This window comes from Podarcis cretensis (genome assembly GCF_951804945.1).
Source record: "Podarcis cretensis genome assembly, chromosome: 13".
In the NCBI taxonomy this organism is placed as follows: domain Eukaryota; kingdom Metazoa; phylum Chordata; class Lepidosauria; order Squamata; family Lacertidae; genus Podarcis; species Podarcis cretensis.
The window spans coordinates 4,144,224-4,166,170 of NC_137182.1; the positions used below are offsets into that span (position 1 = coordinate 4,144,224).

General features: G+C 42.0%; 1 protein-coding gene across 2 annotated transcripts in view; it reads left to right on the forward strand.

Annotated features, from left to right (window-relative positions):
* COL15A1 (collagen type XV alpha 1 chain) overlaps window positions 1-21,947 on the forward strand; it is a 144,191-nt gene that overhangs the window by 65,341 nt on the left and 56,903 nt on the right. For both annotated transcript variants that reach the window (XM_079949277.1, XM_079949278.1), the window contains exons 6-12: window positions 2,179-2,323; window positions 2,628-2,746; window positions 3,257-3,394; window positions 8,618-8,644; window positions 17,478-17,540; window positions 18,803-18,880; window positions 21,153-21,215. In XM_079949277.1, coding sequence (XP_079805403.1) covers window positions 2,179-2,323; window positions 2,628-2,746; window positions 3,257-3,394; window positions 8,618-8,644; window positions 17,478-17,540; window positions 18,803-18,880; window positions 21,153-21,215 — 633 coding nt within the window. The remainder of the gene's footprint in view (window positions 1-2,178; window positions 2,324-2,627; window positions 2,747-3,256; window positions 3,395-8,617; window positions 8,645-17,477; window positions 17,541-18,802; window positions 18,881-21,152; window positions 21,216-21,947) is intronic.

The following is a 21,947-nucleotide window of genomic DNA, read 5'->3' on the forward strand; positions in this document are numbered from 1 at the left end:
GTACCTACAAGTAAAAGTTTGGGATAGTTAGGATGTTTCCACTTACAATGGTTTGCTACTGACCGACAGCCACCGACCCACCATCCAAGTGTTCTAGTGGGTGATGTTCTCGTTCCAATCACCTTGTAATGGTATGAGAGACAGAATCACAGCAATAGGGACACTCAAAACCTACAGCAGGAAGTTCTTCTATCAGATATTTTGGTTGCAATTTCTGTTTGGACACTATTGTTGCTAATTGGAATGGCACCTGGAAACATACCCTAATTAATGGTGGGTGATGACTTCTTTCCATGTTATACCATTACTACAATCTGCCCCAATCACCTTGAAATGGAATAGAATATGTGGAATCCCACCTCCACCCCCCACTGGCAAGTTTTACTACTCTTACCAAGCCATTTTTGCTTCCCTTAAAATTCGTCAGTTGTTTTTCGTAGAGCAGGGAGCTCCAGAATTGCATCAGAATTATTTGTTAGGCAAAAATAAAGATAGACTATGTTAGTCTAAACGTTTATATATACAGAAATGCATTTTGTACACTGTGCTTTTCCTATCCAGTAATGTGAATGATTCCATAAAGATGGATTCCTTGTGTCCTCTGCCTAACTTATTTATACTAGTTATTTAAAGTAGGGAGTAATATTAATAGGAACTATAATGTGCTCTAATGTGCTAGCATGTAGATTCTAGGCTTCAGGTGTTTTTTGTATATTGCATCAGGGAATCAAGCTGAATCTTGATGGGTCTCCCTTAAGATACTTCAGAGGGATAAAATACTTTCCCAGCAGATGCAGACACTGAACTAATGCAATACCAAGGAATGAAGCTGAGAGGGGAGGTGATTTCATGGCTTAAAGACAAGTACTATCCTATATGTAGCCTCTTCACTCGCTCCTTTGGCAACTGTCTTCTGCCCCTTATTCTGCCTCCAGACAAAGAGCAGTTTGTGTGAAGCCCTTGTTACAGCTACACTAAGGCTCTTTGTGTGCAATAATCACCCCATGTTTTACATCGTGTGGATTTTGAAGCCAAACAATCATAAGCCAGAAAGCCTCGTGAAGTGATCCGTTTTTTAAAGCCATAAGAATTTAATGGGAAAGCCTTTTTTCACTTTGAGGAGGATTCATAGCTTCATTTTTTTAAAAAAATGGTATGTTAAATACCCATGGACTTAAAAGGGCATGCTAGAGAGAACTTCAGTGCGTTGAATTTCCCAAGATTTATGCTGCCGCTAACAAAACTTAAAACGTTTTTGCCAGCTGTGAAGTGTCTACATGCCAACAAGTCCCTGGCTGCAGAGAATGCTCACTGGATCTCAGTGCGTTCTTCTTTGCCAAATGCCAAAGCAGAGCTCAAGACTGTATATAATAGCCAGCAGAGTCACCCAACAGATGTTCACACAGGAGCATTGCAAAAACCAAGCAAGCTGTCCAAAGCTGGAAGCATAGAGTGAAGCAAATGAAGGCCCATACTTTTACACAACCCAGCTGCCAGTCAGTTAAAGCTGCTTATTGGTGCCACTGTTGCCTAGAGCACATTGCAAACGCTCCTGTAACAAACACAATTGCACTAAGTTTTTCATACGCAGGTGTTTTTAGCTCATAAAAATGTCTGCTTTTTCAGGCAAGGGAAATATCCATCTAGAAGGAAGTGTTCTGCTTGGAAATCGATGGAAGGGACCTGCTGGCCATAGCAATGTTTTGGATTGGGACTGGCTGAACAGGGCAAAGAGCTGATTGAACAGGAGATTGAATGAAATACGTACCTCTCTAAGTTTGAATGGAGGGCTCAGGAGTGTGTGGGAAACAGAAAAGTCTGCGGCTTTAAGAGTTTTGTGAATTTGGAGGAAACTTTTGCACTTTTTGCTTACAATTCCCACTGGTAATTGCCCTAATGAACCAGCCTCTGCTGGTATTACTTCTAACTTACTAGGTGTGTTAGCTCAGCAGAGTTACTTCCATGGGCCAACCACACCCTCTATTTCACACACTTTTGATCATTTATTCGATTATTATCTAGAAAGTAAGTGATGTTTAGGGGGGGAAATAGCATTGTCATGGATCCAAAAGTACCTTGAAAAAGAACAAAGCACACAGATTTATGCTCTGCCTCGCACAACAATGTGTTTTCCCAGTAATAATATCCAGATAACATTTGCCTTGCATTCTTGTCTAGCACCTGACTCAGAATGTATCTGAAGAAACAACAGCTGGACCTGTTGGAGCTCCACCAACGACAGCACCTCATTCTGAAGAGATGGAGTTTTCAGGCCACCATCTCTTAGAAGCAACTTTGGGACCAACTAAAGTCGAAGAACAAGGCACTGTAATTTTAAACTCTTTGCTTGTGTTGGTTTAATTGTAGCTTAGAGTATTATGATCATTTTAGTTAAACACTACCTTTAAAAAACAACAACCCACAGTTGTTTTCAGCTTAGAATTTGTCTTTTGCTTTATTTTTTGGTATTGTCATTTACTGTCATTTTTTTCAGTGCTCCCCGCCCCCCGCCCCCCCGATGAACCAAATTAACACCATTATGTCATTCCTGACAGATGATGTTTTATTATGCAGTCTCTTGCATATTTTTATGACGCATGCAATTTCTGCCTCCCACCCCCCTTTAGGTTTAACCACTACAGAAATTAGAAAACAGGAAAGTGAACTTACCACTATGGCTCAGGAAATATTAAAAACAACAGCTGAGCCTCGTGATGGTTTTCTGCAAGTTACAGGCAGAGAAAAGGCAAGTATGGTCTCATGCAGGAGTAAGGCTGCAAACCGTCATCCACTTACTTGGGAATCAGACCTTCTGGGCTCAGTGGGGCTTACCTCTGAGTAAACATGTTTCGGATTGTGGTCTAAAGTTGTCCTTGGATTCCTTCCTTGGAGGGGCTGGTGTGGGGAATCAGCTGCCCTTCCCACAGAATGCAGCATATGCCAGGGATGTTTCTTCGACACAATTGTGCATGAATATACGTAACTCCAAATCAGGGGTGGCTTCTCCTGTTTCACTGCTTTTGGCAAATAGGGAAGCCCTGCCCTGCACCTGCTGCACCCACCCTCGCCAAAGCATCCCTTACCTAGGTTGCACAGTCTCTTTAATTTCAGTTATGCCTTAAAGTACGAAAATAAAGTTCACTGTCCAGTTCTGGCCATGTTTATTCAGAAGCAAACCCATTTGTTCCAAATGGGGATGAGTTCCAAATAAATCAGTTTAGGCTCATAGCCATAACTGTATATTTTCTACCTGAAGGGCCAAAAAGGTGAAAAAGGTGAAAGGGGAGAGGAAGGACCACCAGGGCCACCAGGAAAAGCAGGCCTGGATGAAGCAGAACCTGGGACTGTTGGACAACCTGGGCTTCCTGGAAAGCCTGGACTGGATGGTAAACCTGTAAGTATTGCACTCTCACTGAACACTAGATCTGTGCAAAGTGTTTTCTGCTTTTGTGAGGCAGCATAATTGGATACAGCCATAGAAAACTAACAAAAATACTCACCTTGATGTGCATTTGCACTGTTTCAAAGTTATTCAACACTCTTTTCTCCTCCCCTGGGTGAGCCAGTGTGGTGTAGTGGTTAAGAGCGGTAGTCTGGTGAACCGGGTTCGCGTCTCCGCTCCTCCACATGCAGCTGCTGGGTGACCTTGGGCTAGTCACACTTCTTTGAAGTCTCTTAGCCCCACTCACCTCACAGAGTGTTTGTTGTGGGGGAGGAAGGGAAAGGAAAATGTTAGCTGCTTTGAGACTCCTTCGGGTAGTGATAAAGTGGGATATCAAATCCAAACTCTTCTACTTCTTTTTAGCACATTTTTCTTTTCTTTTATACTTGGTCCTAATTTGCTTTGGTCTCATTTGTCCACACAATGTTGTTAAATTCCGTTGGCTGCGGCAACCCATGTCATTAAATAATAAACACATAAAAGTATTTTTTGTCTTTGTGCATCTGTGATGTCACTACATCAGGCAGAACATTGTGATGTTGTGAAGAGCACTATGCAGATTGCCACAACTAGTGGAATTAAAGGGCAGTGAGGGCAGTGAGGGCATTGAGGGGCTGAGGGTAGTGAGGACAGGTCAGGAGTGAAATGCTTCTAAGAGGAAGAAGAACAGTACAGTGGTACTTTGGTTGCTGATGCTTCAGAAGTTGAACATTTTGGTTTTCGAATGCCGACAACCCAGAAGTCGAATAGCTTCCGAGGCGTGTTTCTTCATTTTTCAATGGATTTTGCCAACCAGCAATTGTGCCTCGGTTGTCAAGCGTTTCAGAAGTCCAACGGTCTTCCAGAACAGATTGTGTTCGACAACCAAGGTTCCACTGTATTAAATGAATGTGGATGTGAAAAAATTGCAGAAATGGGAAGTGTTTTGGACATAAATTAAAATGGACACAATGTGAGATAACTGATTTTAACTGAACCCTACCAAGCAATGAGGCGTTTTAATCTTCATGCATTAGTTATAGCTAAACTCTTGATTCTAACTCCATTATTAATATTGTTATTATTATTTTATATCCTACCCTTCATCCCAAAGGAGCTGAGGGCAAATGGGAAAGGTTGGTGCTGAGGAGCAAATTGAGTACAGTAATTTGAAGGAAGCAGTAGAGTTCTTTTGGTGACACAGTGGTCAGGGAGCTGGTACTGACCTCTAGGGCTCATAGTCCGAGACCTGTAGAACCTGAAGGTTCAGTCTGAAATGTTTTTGTTTGGCATTATGCATTTTCATTTAATTGACAGCTCAGTTAAACAAACATGGACCCAGTTTCTCATGGTCATGCTTCAGGAGAAATAAAGAAACCATACTGTGATCCCCTAGTGAACAGACCCCAGAGATCTTCTAGATGATGACCAGCCAGCCTCCCAGCACTTACTTGAAGCCCAGGGTTTTAAGGGCAAGCCCCAGGCCTGTAAACTGGCTGTAAACTGGGCTGCTCCTGGCTAGCTGGCATCAGCACCATTTCTCCCAGGTGCTGACTCTTCTTGGCACTGCTGCCTCGGTCTCCTTCCACTGCTACTGGCTTCCTTTAAATATTGTTGTCTGCCCTCTCTTGTCTAAACTCATTCAGCACACGTATGATATAAATCAGCTGTTACTTTCTGAGACTATGGTTTTCAGAAGTGAGCTTAAAATGTTTCCTAAAATTCAGTGGCACTTCTCAAGCTGCAAATATCCCTGATGATGGCAGGTCCCAGCCCAGGCCTTCCTGGTCCACTACAAAGCAGGATACATATGATTTAAAGTCCAGCATGAACCATCGGGAGGGAAAGCCAAACCCGCCCCTTAAAGCCCCTTCTTTTAAAGCTGCCATACATCCAGATTTTCCTGGACATTACCGGGATTTCAAAAGGGGAATTGACATTTGGTGGGAATTTCCAAAAGGCGGCGCTTTGTCTTGGACCTTAGACAAGTCAATCAAAAAATCATGGGGTTTTTGGCATCAACAACTTTCAGTTTTTACTTTTTGAAATATGGCAGCCCTACCTTCTTTAACACATCTTCCTCCCACCAGATGGGACAAAAACAGCTTAAATAATAGGTTGTTAAGAGTGGCAGTCAAAAAGCCGAACTGGCAATCAAAGTGGTGTTGCTTAAATTGGATACTTTTTTGAGGTTTGCAGTTAGACAAGTAGGGCCATGTCCAAAGGTATGCACACAAGGGGTTGTTCTATTCAGCCATTTCCTCTCTTGAAGCCCTTCAACCAGCAACAACATAACACAGATTGCCTTCTTGCACACATCTGGCTTCTCTTGAGCACGTTTAGCAAATATACCATCAAAGCAGCACTTTAGACCTATTCCTGGTATGTGTAAGCAGGAAGGAAAAGTAGCTATAAAACTTACCCTGACCTGTGCCAACAGCAGCTAAAGCCACTGCTGGGAGCAGCATCTTAATTTGTTCTGAGGAAGTCCGAGTGGCCAGCATCATGTTTTGTCACTGGCTGCTGCCAGTGGAGCGAGTGAAGGCCACCTTTGATATTGGCTCCTGCTTCAGAATTCTTGGGGCTGGAACAGCTCCACCTTCTGCCCACATGTCAACGCAGTCCGAGCAAACCTGATGCATTTTCTCAGGCGGCCTGAGGCAAACACATCTCAGCCTGTTTGTTACTAGGCCTGTTGCCAGACCCCATTTATTTCTTCAGCCGCAACACTAAGCACACCACTCTAAATGTGTGGCAAATCTGTCAGTGGATTATCTTGTTTGTCCAGGACAGGCTCACCCACGGGGCATGGGGAGGCGACTGCCTCAGGGGCAGGATCCAGAGGGACAGCAGATCTTGATGTACATCAGGGGTCAGCAAACTTTTTCAGCAGGGGGCTGGTCCTCTGTCCCTCTACCTTGTAGGGAGTTGGACTATATTTTTTTTTTGGGGGGGGGTAAATGAACAAATTCCTATGCCCCACAAATAACCCAGAGATGCATTTTAAATAAAAGGGACACATTCTACTCATGTAAAAACACACTGATTCCTAGACCGTCCATGGGCCGGATTGAGAAGGTGATTGGGCCGCATACGGCCCCCGGGCCTTACTTTGCCTGCCCATGGTACAGATCTTTAATACTCCCTTGTTCCTGTGTAGATCTGCACTCACCTCTTCTTCCCTGGTGAGGATGGAAGCGCCAGTTTGTGGTTCGGTTCAGGTGCCTACTGACAGAACACAGAGTTAGCTATTGGGATTTGTAATATGGAATTAGTTAATATGGAATTAGTTAATATGGAATTAGTATACCTGAAGGAGTGTCTCCACCCCCATCATTCTGCCCGGACGCTGAGGTCCAGCGCCGAGGGCCTTCTGGCGGTTCCCTCATTGCGAGAAGCAAAGCTACAGGGAACCAGGCAGAGGGCCTTCTCGGTAGTGGCACCCACCCTGTGGAACGCCCTTCCAGCAGATGTCAAAGCGATAAATAACTACCTGACATTCAGAAGACATTTTAAGGCAGCCCTGTTCAGGGAAGTTTTTAATGTGTGATAATTTAGTGTATTTTTGGTTTCTATGGAAGCCGCCCAGAGTGGCTGGGGAAACCCAGCCAGATGGGCGGGGTACAAATAAATAATAATAATAATAATAATAATAATAATAATAAACTTCTGTCTGCATTTGACTAAAATCAGATACAGTTGTTATGTCTTGCTTTGTTGAGCTGCTTGAATAAAGGACTGGGCATGCTCTAGTGTAGCACCCTGCTTGTGGTTAACGCTTAGCTGGAATGAAATATTCAATGCAGCAATAGAGAAATTAAAATAGTAATTTATTTGTCAGACAAATAAATATGAGGCACAGTGGTATATGGTTACCAAGCTCTGGCCTGGCCTCCTGCCATTCTGGCCAGCACTTATATTTCCTTAATCCAGCCCCCTTGCTCCTCCTGTGGCTGCCTCTGTCCAATCAGCCTGGTTAAAATTCCTATTGGCTGTTTGCTAGAACCAATCACAAAAGATACACCCATTTCCTTCTGTCCTTTTATGGGAATCAAAAAGCTATATATTCTTCTATCTATAAATGACAAATAAGTAGTAATATATCTTACATGTGTCTCAACAAGGAATCTTAATTACCAGCTCACCTCTTGCCCTCCTTGCCCTATTGCCTTCCAAAACAGATGGTTAATCTTGAATTTTTATCTTAAACATATGTCAAGGATTTTGAGTTCACATCAACATTGAGAGATCTCCTTCATTTGAAGGTTTCTAAACAAAAGGCCTGACAACCATATATCAGGAGTGCTCGATGGCGTCTCCTGTCTGGCAGGAGGTTGGGCTGGTGGCTGACTTAATTTCAGGATAGTTACAACTCTTACAACTATATGAAATAAGAATCTAGCATTTCTTAAATCCTTTGCATAATTATATTTAAGCTAATATATTTAATACATAAATAACCTTTTAAAAGGAAAAGAAATCTTAAAAGGATCTTAGTTTAAGAAAGAAACAGCTTTAGAAAAGACTTCCCAAAAATGTTCTCTTTCTGCCAGCCAGACCAGTTGCTTTTTCACTGCTCTTGACCTTTTTAACCTTAGGAAGAAGATATGGCTCATTTTACTATTTATCCACCCTTAATTTGTAGGGTCAGTGTAACCTTGGCTCTCAGCCTGTAATTCCCTTTTTACGACTTTGAGAATTGTTTTCTGCTATAAATCAGGGGGCCCCCTTGTCTAGGAGAAAAACATTTTGCCAAGGTTCTTAGGCAGCTGGTCTTCTGCCTGGCATAAAACATTTGAAAATCTTTAAGCTCATTTTAAAATACAAGCCCTGATTAAACATATAAGCTTTAATAAAAATGCAGGCTTATGATTAGATGCCTCACTAGACTTAGAGGTAACACATGTCAATTCATCACCTCTTGCTGGGCTGTAAGCTGGAGACAAATTCTGTCAAAGCAGTAGTCCATTTTAAGGGAGAACCAGCAATTGGTGGTAGTTATGTAGGTTTTATAGGTACCCAAAGTGGGGATTGGTGCAGAGAGAGTAGGCAGGAGACAAAGATAAAAAATTATTTTATCAGCGCAACAAGGAAGAGGTTATCATTAATACAACATAAAATGCTAGCCAGTATTGATCGGTTGATTTTAATCTCTTCACACAGGTTTTGTAAAGTTTGTTTCTCTTTCTGTTTCAGGGCATTTCTGGCAAAGATGGGTTACCGGTAAGTAACCTAGATATACGTATGGATGACACTATCCAAGTGCCCAGCATTTGTGTATATAAAACGTAGTGTTTCAGTTTAGTCCAGCATTTGGTCAAAGGTCAAAGGCCTGGAAACGATGCCTTATGAGGAACGGCTAAGGGAGCTAGGCATGTTTAGCCTGGAGAAGAGGAGGTTAAGGGGTGATATGATAGCCATGTTCAAATATATAAAAGGATGTCACATAGAGGAGGGAGAAAGGTTGTTTTCTGCTGCTCCAGAGAAGCGGACACGGAGCAATGGATCCAAACTACAAGAAAGAAGATTCCACCTAAACATTAGGAAGAACTTCGTGACAGTAAGAGCTGTTTGACAGTGGAATTTGCTGCCAAGGAGTGTGGTGGAGTCTCCTTCTTTGGCGGTCTTTAAGCAGAGGCTTGACAACCATATGTCAGGAGTGCTCTGATGGTGTTTCCTGCTTGGCAGGGGGTTGGACTTGATGGCCCTTGTGGTCTCTTCCAACTCTATGATTCTATGATTGGTTTCCAAGTCCTTCTGTCCAGATGCCCCCAGGAATCCAGTGAACAGGACAAAGAAAACAAGCCTTCCCCCTGTTCACGCCCCAGGAACAGAAAAAATCCAGAGAGAGGCTTTCACTGAGCAGGGAGTTGCTATTGTTCATGTATAGCAGGCATCGATAAGACATCTCCTCCATGAAATTTAACAAATCCCCTTTTAGAGCCACAACACATTGTGACAGCAAATTATTTGAGTGGAAGCTAGGTATTTTCTCTCTCTTTCTTGCCAACAAAGCATTCTGCTTTTCCCCATATGAGTACAATGTCAAGCATTCAGTTAGTTACTTATTTCAACAATGTATACCACTTAACACAGCAGCTTCCAAGCAATATACAGAAAGATGAAACAGATACAGTAAATATGAAACCACTTAAAGCTATAAGATCAGAAAATGCTCCTGGTGGAGATGTGGGCCATGTATCTGAGTCAAGTGGGGGGGGGCACAAAGACCTTAGTGAGTGGGCAGAAATAAATGCAGGAGGCAGCCCTGGATCCAAGCCGTTAAGGGCCTTGTAAATTTGAACGTAGAGGTGTTTAGCTTTATCTGGATCGTGCCCTTCCTTTTATAAATAGCAATTGTGGATATAACTGCTCTGGAAATCCTTGCTTTTATTCTGATACTATATTTTTCTTAATATTATGAACTTCACTGAAAATTTTTAAAACAATACTGTAATTCAAGATTTCCTATATAGATTATGCAAATGACATATACTATTGGTATGGTGTTGAATGGGCAAGAGTGTATATGTTGTATCTTGTTTTTTAATCAGAAGTCTGTAGCTTGGAAATCCAGATTTTGCCCTCTATAGATTATACAAACTAAGCAAATGTGCTCATGCTTCCAGTTTTGTATAACTTACTTTGTGTCTGCTACTCATGGGCTATGCAGACCACTGATGTCCTATCCCTTACTCACTGGAAAGCCTATCTTTCCCTTGTGGAGCAGGGGGAGGGGGCCACCAGCCTCTGGGGCTATGCTGCCACCATGTTCAACTCCACCCTCTGACTCCTTGCAATGCTACACACATGATGTCAGGCATAAGGACGCCATATTGGGCCCCCCTCAATCTTTTTCGGAAGCTGGTGCCACTTCTGCTGACACACTTTGTAGTGGGAGGGAACTTAGTTCTTGCATTTATTCCTCCTGCTGGCATAATTGCCACTTGACCCATCCTCTCCCAGAAGTGAGTTGGCCGCAAGAGGAGGAGGCAATTGTAATTTTGGAAGTTACACTACAGTTGCCTTGTAGAGAGGTTCCCTCCTCCTCAAAGAAAGGAAGATAGTTATGAAAATCAAATAAATTGGGACTTCCGGTCGGCGCCAGCGCTTAATGGCGGTCCGAGCCTCGAGCTCCGAGGCAGGACTGCTCCGTTAGTTCGGGTCTCACCCGCTACGGCAAGCGGGGGACCCCTAAAATCACAGGCGCGGAGCCTGTGAACAAAGGAGATTCGGTGGGCACCCTTTGCGCCCCCCGGTACTGTGAGGGAGCCTTTTTAAAGGCTTCTGAGCGGCATCGGGGTAAGCGCGGTGCTGAGAGTCGTTACCCAGCTAGCGGAGTGAAGCCGCGTCGCCATGAGCGGAGAGCGCCGATTCCTTCCTGCAATTGGAATTTGACCACAACACCCGTGAGTAAGATTGGAAAAGCAACGGGACTTTTAAAAAATAAATTTGGCTGAAAACGGGAAAGGCAAAAATTAAGGAAGTCTGCCTCCCCGGAACTGCAGAAGGAATAAAGCAACGAAAATCAAGCTGCACTTAAAGGGAACCTTTCTAATTTTTTTAAGCTGTCAAACTGACATCGGACTTAAAATCTCCCCCCAGACTGGCAGGAGAAGGGGGGAAGGGATTGGAATGTTTTTAATCTGCTGGAAAATTAATGGAAATTAAGACCTTCCATTGCCAAATCCCCTGGGGTCGGGCTGCCCAAACAAGACACCTGGGACGTGGACTGTCAAACTTTGAGAAGCGGGGACTTGTTTGCAAAAAAGTTATCGGACCTTAGATGTACTTTGCTGCATTTTGGCCACATAGAAAAATAGAGACTTTATAATTTGGACATTCGAAACTTTTGGCTACTGTTATACTCCCTTGCTTCTTTGTTTTTTTCCATCTTTGCCATTTGGATACAATTGAATGCTCCCTCTAGAGGGCTCTATCTGAAACTGTTGCACTTGAAAAAGTAACAGTGGGATTTTCCACTTGGGAATCAACTCTGTGAAAACGACCTTGAGGATATGAGTGCCCCTACAGAAGAGATAGTAACAAGGCAGAAGGCAAAACAATCTCACAAGAAAAGGGCCTCTATATCAGGAACTGCAGCTGTGCAGGAAAAAACACCAGCTTCTATGGATCCTATGACTCAGGCTCTACTTAAAATAAATCAATCCCTGGAAGCATTGACAAAACTTTCGACAGAGAATTCTAAAAAATTAACAGAGTTGACAACAAGGTTGGATGTGAATACGGCTAGTGTCGCATCGAACACAGATTCTATAAATAGATTAATTCAGGAAAATTCAGAAACACGAAAGATTGCAGAAAGTGCAAAAATAACAGCTGAAGAGACAAGGGAAAAATTTGGGCCTATTATTAAAAAAGTGAATGAGCATGATGCAGCCCTCTCCTTACTGGAACTTCAACGTAAAGAGAAGAATTTAAAATTTAGATTGGTGCCTGAAGTGGAAGGGGACAACCTTGTGAAATTTCTCACAGAGAACATCATAACTTTTTGGCGGGAGGAATGGGAGGAAGATGAGGAACTTGAGATAATATCAGCCTTTCGACTGGGTAGAAGGCAGGACAAAAAACCAAGGGACTGCCTAATTACATTGAGATCAAAAGAAGAAAGAGATAGAATATTGAATTTGCATTACCAAAAGGCACTGGTGATTCAAAATTGTCAGATACAGATTTTTAAGGACATTCCTAAATACATTTTAGAGGTGAGAACATATTACAAGAGTTTAGTAGACCTGCTGAAGAAAAATACTATACCATTCAGATGGGAATTTCCACAAGGATTGTCCTTTAACTTCAATGGAAGGAAGATTAAAATAAAAACAATTCAGGACAAAGAACTATTTCTAGAGAAGTATCTGGAGGATTTGCAGAAAGGAACCGTGGAGGAGAGGGAACCACCCGATATAGCAAATTTGTCATTTGGACTTTCATTACCACCATCGGAGGAAGAGCAGAAGCTTGGAGCAGTTGGAGGAACAGCTACCTAAATACAAAATGTCTCTGCAACTCCTTAGTTGGAACTGTAATGGTTTGAACCTTCCTCGGAAAAGAAGACAGGTTTTTCACATTTTGAAGAAAGAACAATTAGACATAATATGTTTGCAAGAAACCCATATTGCCAGGATACACAGGAAATTATTAATAAATAAGAGACTCGGTCAAGAATTCATTTCATCAGATAAAGTAAAGAAAAGAGGTGTGGTGATCTATGCAAAGGAAAAGTTGGTTCCAAAATTGATATTTAAAGATGAACAAGGAAGATACCTGGCAATTGAAATACAAATTCAAGGAGAAAAGATATTAATTGTGGGAGTTTATGCCCCAAATGAAGGGAAGGCTGAATTCTTTAGGAAGTTGCATGAGACATTAGTTGACTTTTTAGATTATAAAATCCTAATGATGGGAGATATGAATGGAGTCGTCTCAACAAACATGGATAAAGCACAGAGACAAGTGATCTCGAAAGAAGGGAGACTACCAAGGATCTTTTTTGAAATGACTGAAACAATGGACTTGATTGACATTTGGAGAACAAAGAATCCTTTAGAGAGAGAGGGAACTTTCTTCTCAGAAGCAAAAATGACATGGACAAGAATAGACCAAATTTGGATTTCTAGCAGTCTGGCGTCAAGAACAAAAAAAGTAGAAATCTGCCCAAAAACGTGCTCCGACCACAACGCGGTTAAGATGGAGATGAAACTAACAACTACTGGTTCCTTTAGATGGAGAATGAATGACACCCTATTTAAGGACGAAGAGATCCACAAGAAGGCCCTTAAAACATTAAAAGATTATTTTGAGATCAACAGGAAAACAGATGTGGAAAAAAGAATAATTTGGGACGCAAGCAAAGCCGTGATGCGAGGTTTCCTAATTCAACAAAATTCTATTAAGAGGAAGCAACAAAATGAAAAGAAGGAAAAAATTTTAGAAAAAATAAAAGAAGGAGAGAAGAAGTTGAGGTCCAAACCAAAGTCTCATGAGATTTTGAGAGAAATAAAGTTTCATCAGATGCAATATATGGAACTCATGAACCAACAAATAGAATGGAAGATAAAGCAAATGAGACAAAAAACTTTTGAATCAGCGGATAAATGTGGGAAACTTCTGTCATGGCAATTGAAAAAAAGGCAGAAAATGAATACGGTAACAAGTTTAGAAATGGATGGAAAGATTATCCACAAACCCAACGAGATCAACAATTGTTTTCAAAGCTTTTTTAAGAAATTGTATGCACAAGGGCCAACCAACGAGCAAGAAATAGAAGAATTCATCAGAAAATACGGTTTACCAAAAATCTCAGAACAAAGTAAAAGGATCTTAAACGAGGAAATAACAGAACAAGAAATAGAGGGTACCATTCAAAATATGAAACTGGGAAAATCACCAGGACCAGATGGCCTGACGGCCAAATATTACAAAATGCTGAAAGAATGGCTGATACAACCATTGAAGGAAGTTTGCAATGAAATTTTGAAGGGGAAAAAGGCACCTGAATCGTGGAAAGAGGCTTTCATCTCACTTATACCGAAAACAGAGACTGAGAAGAACCAAGTTAAAAACTACCGCCCTATATCTTTACTCAATGTGGATTACAAAATTTTTGCAGACATTTTGGCAAAAAGATTGAAAAGAGTGTTGGTAGAAGAGATTCATAAGGACCAAACAGGCTTTCTCCCAGGTAGATATATGTCAGACAATGTGAGGAACATTATAGACATTTTGGAGCTGCTGGACGTTGACATTAATAGGAAAGCAGTTTTGATTTTTGTGGATGCGGAGAAAGCCTTTGACAACATTTGTTGGACTTTTATGAAAAAGAATCTCCAAGGGATGGGGGTAGGTCAAGGTTTTGAAAACGGTATAGGTGCAATATATTCTCAACAAAAAGCCAAATTAATTGTAAATAACGTGGTAACAGAAGAAATACCTATAGAAAAAGGTACACGACAAGGTTGCCCAATATCCCCTTTACTTTTTATATCAGTCCTGGAGGTTTTGTTAAACATGATCAGAAAGGACCAGTTGGTTAAAGGAGTTCAGGTCGGAGTTAGACATTATAAATTAAGAGCATTTGCAGATGATCTAGTATTGACCTTGCAACAGCCAGACACTAGTACTAAAAGAGTTTTAGAATTAATTGAAATATTTGGTCGAGTAGCAGGTTTTAAATTGAACAGACAAAAAACGAAAGTGTTGGAAAAAAATTTAACAATGGAAGAAAGAGAGAGTTTTCAGAATGAAACAGGCTTGGAAATAACAAAAAGGGTAAAATACCTAGGGGTAAACTTAACATCTAAGAATGTGAATTTATTTAAGGATAATTATGAAAAATGTTGGTCAGAAGTCAAAAAGGATCTGGAAATTTGGTCAAGGCTGAAACTTTCCTTGTTAGGCCGAATCGCTACTATTAAGATGAATGTATTGCCTAGAATGCTGTTTTTATTCCAGACGTTACAGATTGTGGACAAGATGGATTGTTTCAAGAAGTGGCAGAAAGATATATCAAAATTTGTCTGGCAGGGCAAAAAGCCCAGAATTAAATTTAAGATTTTAACTGATGCAAAGGATAGAGGGGGGTTTGCCCTGCCGGACTTAAGACTCTACTATGAATCGGCAGCTTTCTGCTGGTTGAAACACTGGCTACTTCTTGAGAATACTGATATTTTAGATCTGGAAGGGTATGACAATAGCTTTGGTTGGCATGCATATTTATGGTACGACAAGGTAAAGGTGTACAAAAGTTTTAAAAACCATATTGTAAGGAAAGCATTGTATAATGTTTGGATTAGATACAAAGATCTGTTGGAAAGCAAAACCCCTAGGTGGGTGTCACCAATGGAAGCTAGGGAAGTAAAAAAGCTTAATATGGATTCTAAATGGCCAAAATATCATGAGATTATAGAATACGATGGTGAAAGGGTGAAACTTCAGAGTTATGAGAAACTAAAACCTAAGGTTCGAGATTGGTTGCATTACTACCAGATAAATGAGACGTTTAAACAGGACAGGAAAATAGGATTTCAGAAAGAGAAGTCAAAATTAGAAACAGAATTGTTGGAACCCAATACTAAGAATTTATCAAGAATGTATAACTTGCTGTTAAAATGGAATACACAGGATGAAACGGTGAAATCAGCTATGATTAAATGGGCACAAGACATAGGTCATGATATTATGTTTGCTGACTGGGAACAGTTATGGACCACCGGTATCAAATTTACTGCATGTAATGCTTTAAAAGAAAATATTATGAAAATGATCTACCGGTGGTACATGACCCCAGTCAAGCTTGCAAAAATTTATCATTTGCCTAATAATAAGTGTTGGAAATGTAATGAGACTGAAGGCACTTTCTACCACCTTTGGTGGACCTGCCCAAAGGTTAAAGCTTTCTGGGAAATGATCTATAATGAAATTAAGAAGGTCCTTAAGTGGACTTTTCCTAAGAAACCAGAGGCTTTCCTCTTGGGTATGGTGGGCCAAGTGGTGTTAAGGAAGGATAGGACATTCTTTATGTATGCCACTACAGCAGCAAGAATTCTACTGGCAAAGTATTGGAAGACGCAAGAACTACCTACTCTGGAAGAATGGCAAACAAAGGTGATTGACTTTATGGGACTGGCTGAGATGACGGGCAGAATCCGGGACCAGGGGAAAGAGACAGTGGAAGAGGACTGGAAGAATTTCAAGATATATCTTAAAAATAACTGTAAAATTGAGGAATGTTAAGATGTCAGGGGGTAAGAAGTAAAGAATTGCAGCAGTAAACAAAAAAAAAAACTTAAGAAATATTTATGAAAAAGAACTAAGACAATGGACTTAAGGGTTGCTAAAGAATTTTAAACAAGGATGCAGGGATAGGGAGGTATGGGGAAGTCAGAGAAAAAAGGTTATGAACCGATGATTATGAAGTTATACTGTGTTACATTGTTCTTTATTTTATGTGTGGAAAATTAATAAAAATCATTATAAAAAAAAAGAAAGAAAATCAAATAAATTAATAATATATGGAGGTTCTGAATACAGGCCAATCAGCACAACCATTTTTACATACTGAAGTACAAGATAAAGCAGTATTACTATTAATTGATGTGGGTATATCAAACAACAGATGTTCTGAATCCTTCCACATGTTTTGGTAACTTTTCAAGCCTCCATTCAACCCATCTTTGCAAGATGTTTTTAGGAAATGATCTGGACATATGTTTACAAGACCACTTCAACATGCTCAGTTCTGCATAAAAAATATCATTGACCTGCAGGTTGTTGCCATGATTCAAAAAGTCAGTTTCTGTACTCAGCACATTGCCTTGTATTCACCAGCATATTATTCCCAGGCATATGAGTTCCAGGGGGACGCAGGTGGCGCTGTGGGTTAAAGCCTCAGCGCCTAGGGCTTGCCGATCGAAAGGTCGGCGGTTCGAATCCCTGCGGCGGGGTGCGCTCCCGCTGCTCGGTCCCAGCGCCTGCCAACCTAGCAGTTCGAAAGCACCTCCGGGTGCACGTAGATAAATAGGGACCGCTTACCAGCGGGAAGGTAAACGGCGTTTCTGTGTGCGGCTCTGGCTCGCCAGAGCAGCGATGTCACGCTGGCCACGTGACCCGGAAGTGTCTCCGGACAGCGCTGGCCCCTGGCCTCTTAAGTGAGATGGGCGCACAACCCCAGAGTCTGTCAAGACTGGCCCGTACGGGCAGGGGTACCCTTACCTTTACCTTTATGAGTTCCAGGAAATGTCCTCATTAGACAGAACCTCCTTCAGCTGTTCTGAACTGGGATCAGTGCTATTCATGATGGTGGCCCATGAACTGGAGCCAGTCAGCGAGCTATTGGCTGCTGGTCCATATGATTCCACCATAGGCCAGGTTAGGTGGGATGCTTCAGGAACCAAATATGATTCCATTCCCTGGCACACTGAATGGTGAAGCAAGAGGAAGAGGATTGCTGGCGCACTACACTTGCTTTAATTACAGCCTTTCAGTACAGAAAAATGCTAATGGAAAAGGGATGTTAATATACCTTCTCTTTTAGGGTAAACCAGGACTTCAGGGCTCTCCAGGGCTAAAGGGGGAACCTGGCCTTAAAGGAGAAAAGGTAGGCACTGTTTTGATTTTTTTTAAAAAAACAACCAGTGGTGTTTCATTGCCATGAGAATCATGGGTCATGTGAACTGATGCATCCTGTGAACTAAGGTGGCTTCACCTATGACAGAATCTTTTGGCAGAAGGCACTCCCATGTTTCTTCCATGAGGGAGTGATGGTCCTACACATGACTGCACATCTCCTAGGAAGCCACATGACATGCCAATGTTGTGAGTGCATTTTAAAAGGCTTGTAGCAGCGTTAGCCAACCTAGCAGTTCGAAAGCACCTCCGGGTGCAAGTAGATAAATAGGGACCGCTTACCAGCGGGAAGGTAAACGGCGTTTCCGTGTGCGGCTCTGGCTCGCCAGAGCAGCGATGTCACGCTGGCCACGTGACCCGGAAGTGTCTCCGGACAGCGCTGGCCCCTGGCCTCTTAAGTGAGATGGGCGCACAACCCCAGAGTCTGTCAAGACTGGCCCGTACGGGCAGGGGTACCTTTACCTTTACCTTTAGCAGCGTTACAGAAGCAAATTCAGTATGTAGCAATGGGCTTAAATATCTACATGGTCTTTAACACCAGCAAGACATATAACACAGGCAGTCAGCTGAACTCCAAGTACCTTGTCTACATTCTGAGACCACAACTTCTGAAACGGGTCCCATGTTATTGGACTACACCCTATTCTGCATACCTTCATGGAAGCTAAGGCAACTGTGGTCCAGCCAATTTTAGTCAGAATAAAACTGAGCTTTCTGACAGTAAGAGCTCTTTGGACAGTGGAATGGACTCCCTAAGCAGAGGTTGGATAGTCATCTCTCAAGAATTCTTTAGTTGGGATTCCTGAATTACAGGGGGTTGGACTAGATGACCCTTAGGAGCTCCTTCAACTCTACTACAATTCTATGAAAACGTATCACATACTTTTCATAGTGGGCCTTCAAGAGTTTACTTTATTTGCGTAGTTAAAATATTTATATACCACTATTCACCAAAGTTCCATAACTGTTGAATTAAAATAACAATAAACATACCATAAAAATGCAGTTCAGACTAGACAAAAAAATCTAGTAGGTCTGCTAAGTCTCATCTATGTTGGTGCTGCATACATCATCCCCAGGTGTACAAAGCTGAGATGGGTCGGCTCCCCTCAGCTCATCCACCCAGTTCTCAGCAAGGCTCATGAGGCGGTTGTGCATTAAACAGACCATCTCCTAACTTAACGTGTGTGTTCCAAACCCCTCACAACTTCACCATATTTATTCTTGTTCTAGGGAGATTCTGGCATAGGACTACCAGGCCCCCCTGGGCTTCCAGGGCCTCCTGGGCCACCTGCTCCATCCAGGGGATTTGTGAGTTTGAGCGCTTGTTATGTGGAACAGCTCCTCTGTTTGTTTGTCTCTCCAGCCTTATGTTGCATTGAGCTTCTGGTGGTGAAACATCACACAAAACAGCCCACGTCTCAGAGAGGAGTCTGGAGGGAATAGGCATGGCCAAGCTGAGCGGGCAGAGAAACCTGGCTCAAAGTAAACGTGATAGTGGAAGTTTGGTTTGGTTATTCATTTGCCTGCCTCATTCTCATGTAAAGCAGAGTGCAAGAGCATGCCTAAGTCCAACATCAAATGCCGGATGCACATAAATGCCACCCCAAACCTTATCTCCTTACCCTCAATTCAGGCACTCTTGTCCCCAGCCAGCCAGGGAGGCAGAAAAGTACCCAAAGTGAGAGAGCATGGCGGGGGGAGAATTTTCATGTCAATATAAGACATGCAGCACTTGGAATTGTATGTGAGTGGGGCAGATTCATGAATGATTCTTCCCCCTCTGCACACACCCACACCCACACCCCAGTCACCATGGCCCTCCATTCTTCCTCTTCGGCACACCTGTTTTTCTCTGGGAAGAAAAATGCCTGAAGGTGAAGCAAGGCAGGGAGTGGCAGGGACAGCAGACAGGAACATTAGTCCACAGATCGAGGAGCAAATGTAGTCTGGTGTCATCTTAGCCTTCATGCTCCATGTGCCTCCTACAAGGGAGGTCCTTCTCTGTGGTTCACCCCCCAAGACAGACATGGAAAGTGGCTGTGAGAGAACAGGCCTTTTCAGTGGCTGCCCCTCGGCTGTGAAATGCTCTCTCCAGGGAAGTTTGCCGAGCGCCTGCATTGTCAGCGCAAATATATTTTTGTTCCCCCAGGCAGTTGGCACTTCAAGCAAGTTGATTTTTGGTCTGTTCTTTGTGTTTATCTAATTTGGTTTTGGTTTTCCTTTTTAATAAGATTTTATTAAGGCAATGACAGAGCTGCAAGTTGTCACAGTGAGGCAGAGAGCAAGGTGCTCAGGTGTGGCTTACAGAGCTCCTGGTTTTACGTTTTTGGCCCTTTATGAAGTTGAATCACAGCTCTATGTCCATCAACAGATTTATCCATCCTTTTCTGCCAGTGTCGTCTCTCCACAGGGTAATATTAGAGTTATCATCACTGAATTTCACCCAAAAATCCTGCTTGGGCATAATCATCTGATGACTATTGAGAAAGGGCAAAGGACTTTGAAAGAAAATGTAATGAAAATGATATATAGATGGTACATGACCCCAGTCAAACTTTCAAAAATATACCACTTGTCTGATAATAAGTGTTGGAAATGCAGGGAAAGTGAAGGAACGTTCTTTCACCTCTGGTGGACTTGCCCTAGGGTTAAGGCCTTCTGGGAAATGATATACAATGAGCTGAAAAAGGTATTTAAGTATACCTTCCCTAAGAAACCAGAGGCCTTCCTTTTGGGCATCGTTGACCAGAGGGTGCTAAGGAATGACCGAACATTTTTTATGTATGCAACAATAGCAGCAAGGATACTCGTTGCTAAGCATTGGAAAACCCAAGATCTACCCACACTGGAAGAATGGCAGATGCAACTGATAGACTATATGGAACTGGCTGAGATGACTGGCAGAATTCGAGACCTGGGAGAGGAGACGGTGAAAGAAGATTGGAAGAAATTTAAGGACTATTTGCAAAAATATTGTAAACTGTATGAATGTTAAGGAGGATGCTTGATCACAAACAACTTGGCACCATTGAATTAGATAAACTGAACTATGAAGATAAGCTAAATTTAGGAAAAAATCAACTTTTAGATAATGATTAGGCTAAACTAAAAAGTTTTAAAAAGTCAAATGAATATATCTAAAATTTAAGATATAACATTGGAAAATTAGATAAGGTGGGGACAAGGTGATAAATTGCTGAATTAATTTTTATATTTTGGAACGTAGGAGAGGGAGATGTGAGGAAGTCCAAAAAGGATAAGAAAATATGTTATGAAATGTGATATTTTTTGTATGTTTTGTTTATTATGTTATAATTTAAAAAAAACCCTATTAATAAATATTATATATAAAAAAAGAGAAAGGGCAAAGGAATTCCAGTGAGTCTGGAAAAAATTCTCTGGCATGGAGTAAGAGTTAGGCTGCCTCCTAGTTTCACCTGAACTATAATTTGAGGCAAATTAGAACATCCCCGCTCAGGGAAAATGTCTGAGGAATTTTAAGGACTGTTGAAGAGAATTACTGGGATGTGGAATTCACATCCCACCAACAATATTCTAAAATTAATGTTGTTTGTTTCAGAGAAGAGTGGAAATGGAAGCCTCTGGCTCTGGTGACTCTGACAGAGACATGGAATTTCCAAGGGTACGTAGGTTCTGATGGCTACTGCTAACTTGTAAAGGCTTTCCAAATCACAAAGTACCTTTAAAGATATAAGACACTAACATCACAATAAGAGAAAAACCTGTATGGTAGAGCCAGCGTGGTGTAGTGGTTAAGAGTGGTAGACTCGTAATCTGGTGAACCGGGTTCACGTCCCTGCTCCTCCACATGCAGCTGAGACTCTTTAGGGTAGTGATAAAGCGGGATATCAAATCCAAACTCTTCTTCTTCTTCTTCTCTGTTGGGTCAAGATAGCCATATTGATTCGTATGCTGTCGGTGGGGTTTTGTCATTGGGCTGTTTGTGTAATAAAGGGGAACCACACCAGAGTGAAGGCGTCCTCCTTCGAAAACCTTTTCCTGACAGCAGAGGGAACGGCAAGGGGATGGTATCTGCAATATACTGCTCCAAAACACTGCTCCAGAATCCCATAAATCCCCTCACCTCAGTCAAAAAACAATGGAAGCACGACATAGGCTATGAAATAAACCCTACCCAGTGGACTAAACTGTGGTCTAAACTAAGGTTACCAGATTTTTTTCAATGAATCTGGGGACACTTTTCAACTTCCTACTAAATAGATGGATTTTGTCAGGGGACTGATTTGTAAATCTGTCCCTGGGAAACGGGGACGTCTGGTAACCTTAGTCTAAACCTCCCTTTAAATGACACTTGAAATGACAGAGGAGCCTGAGAACTAACTGGTTCACTGTC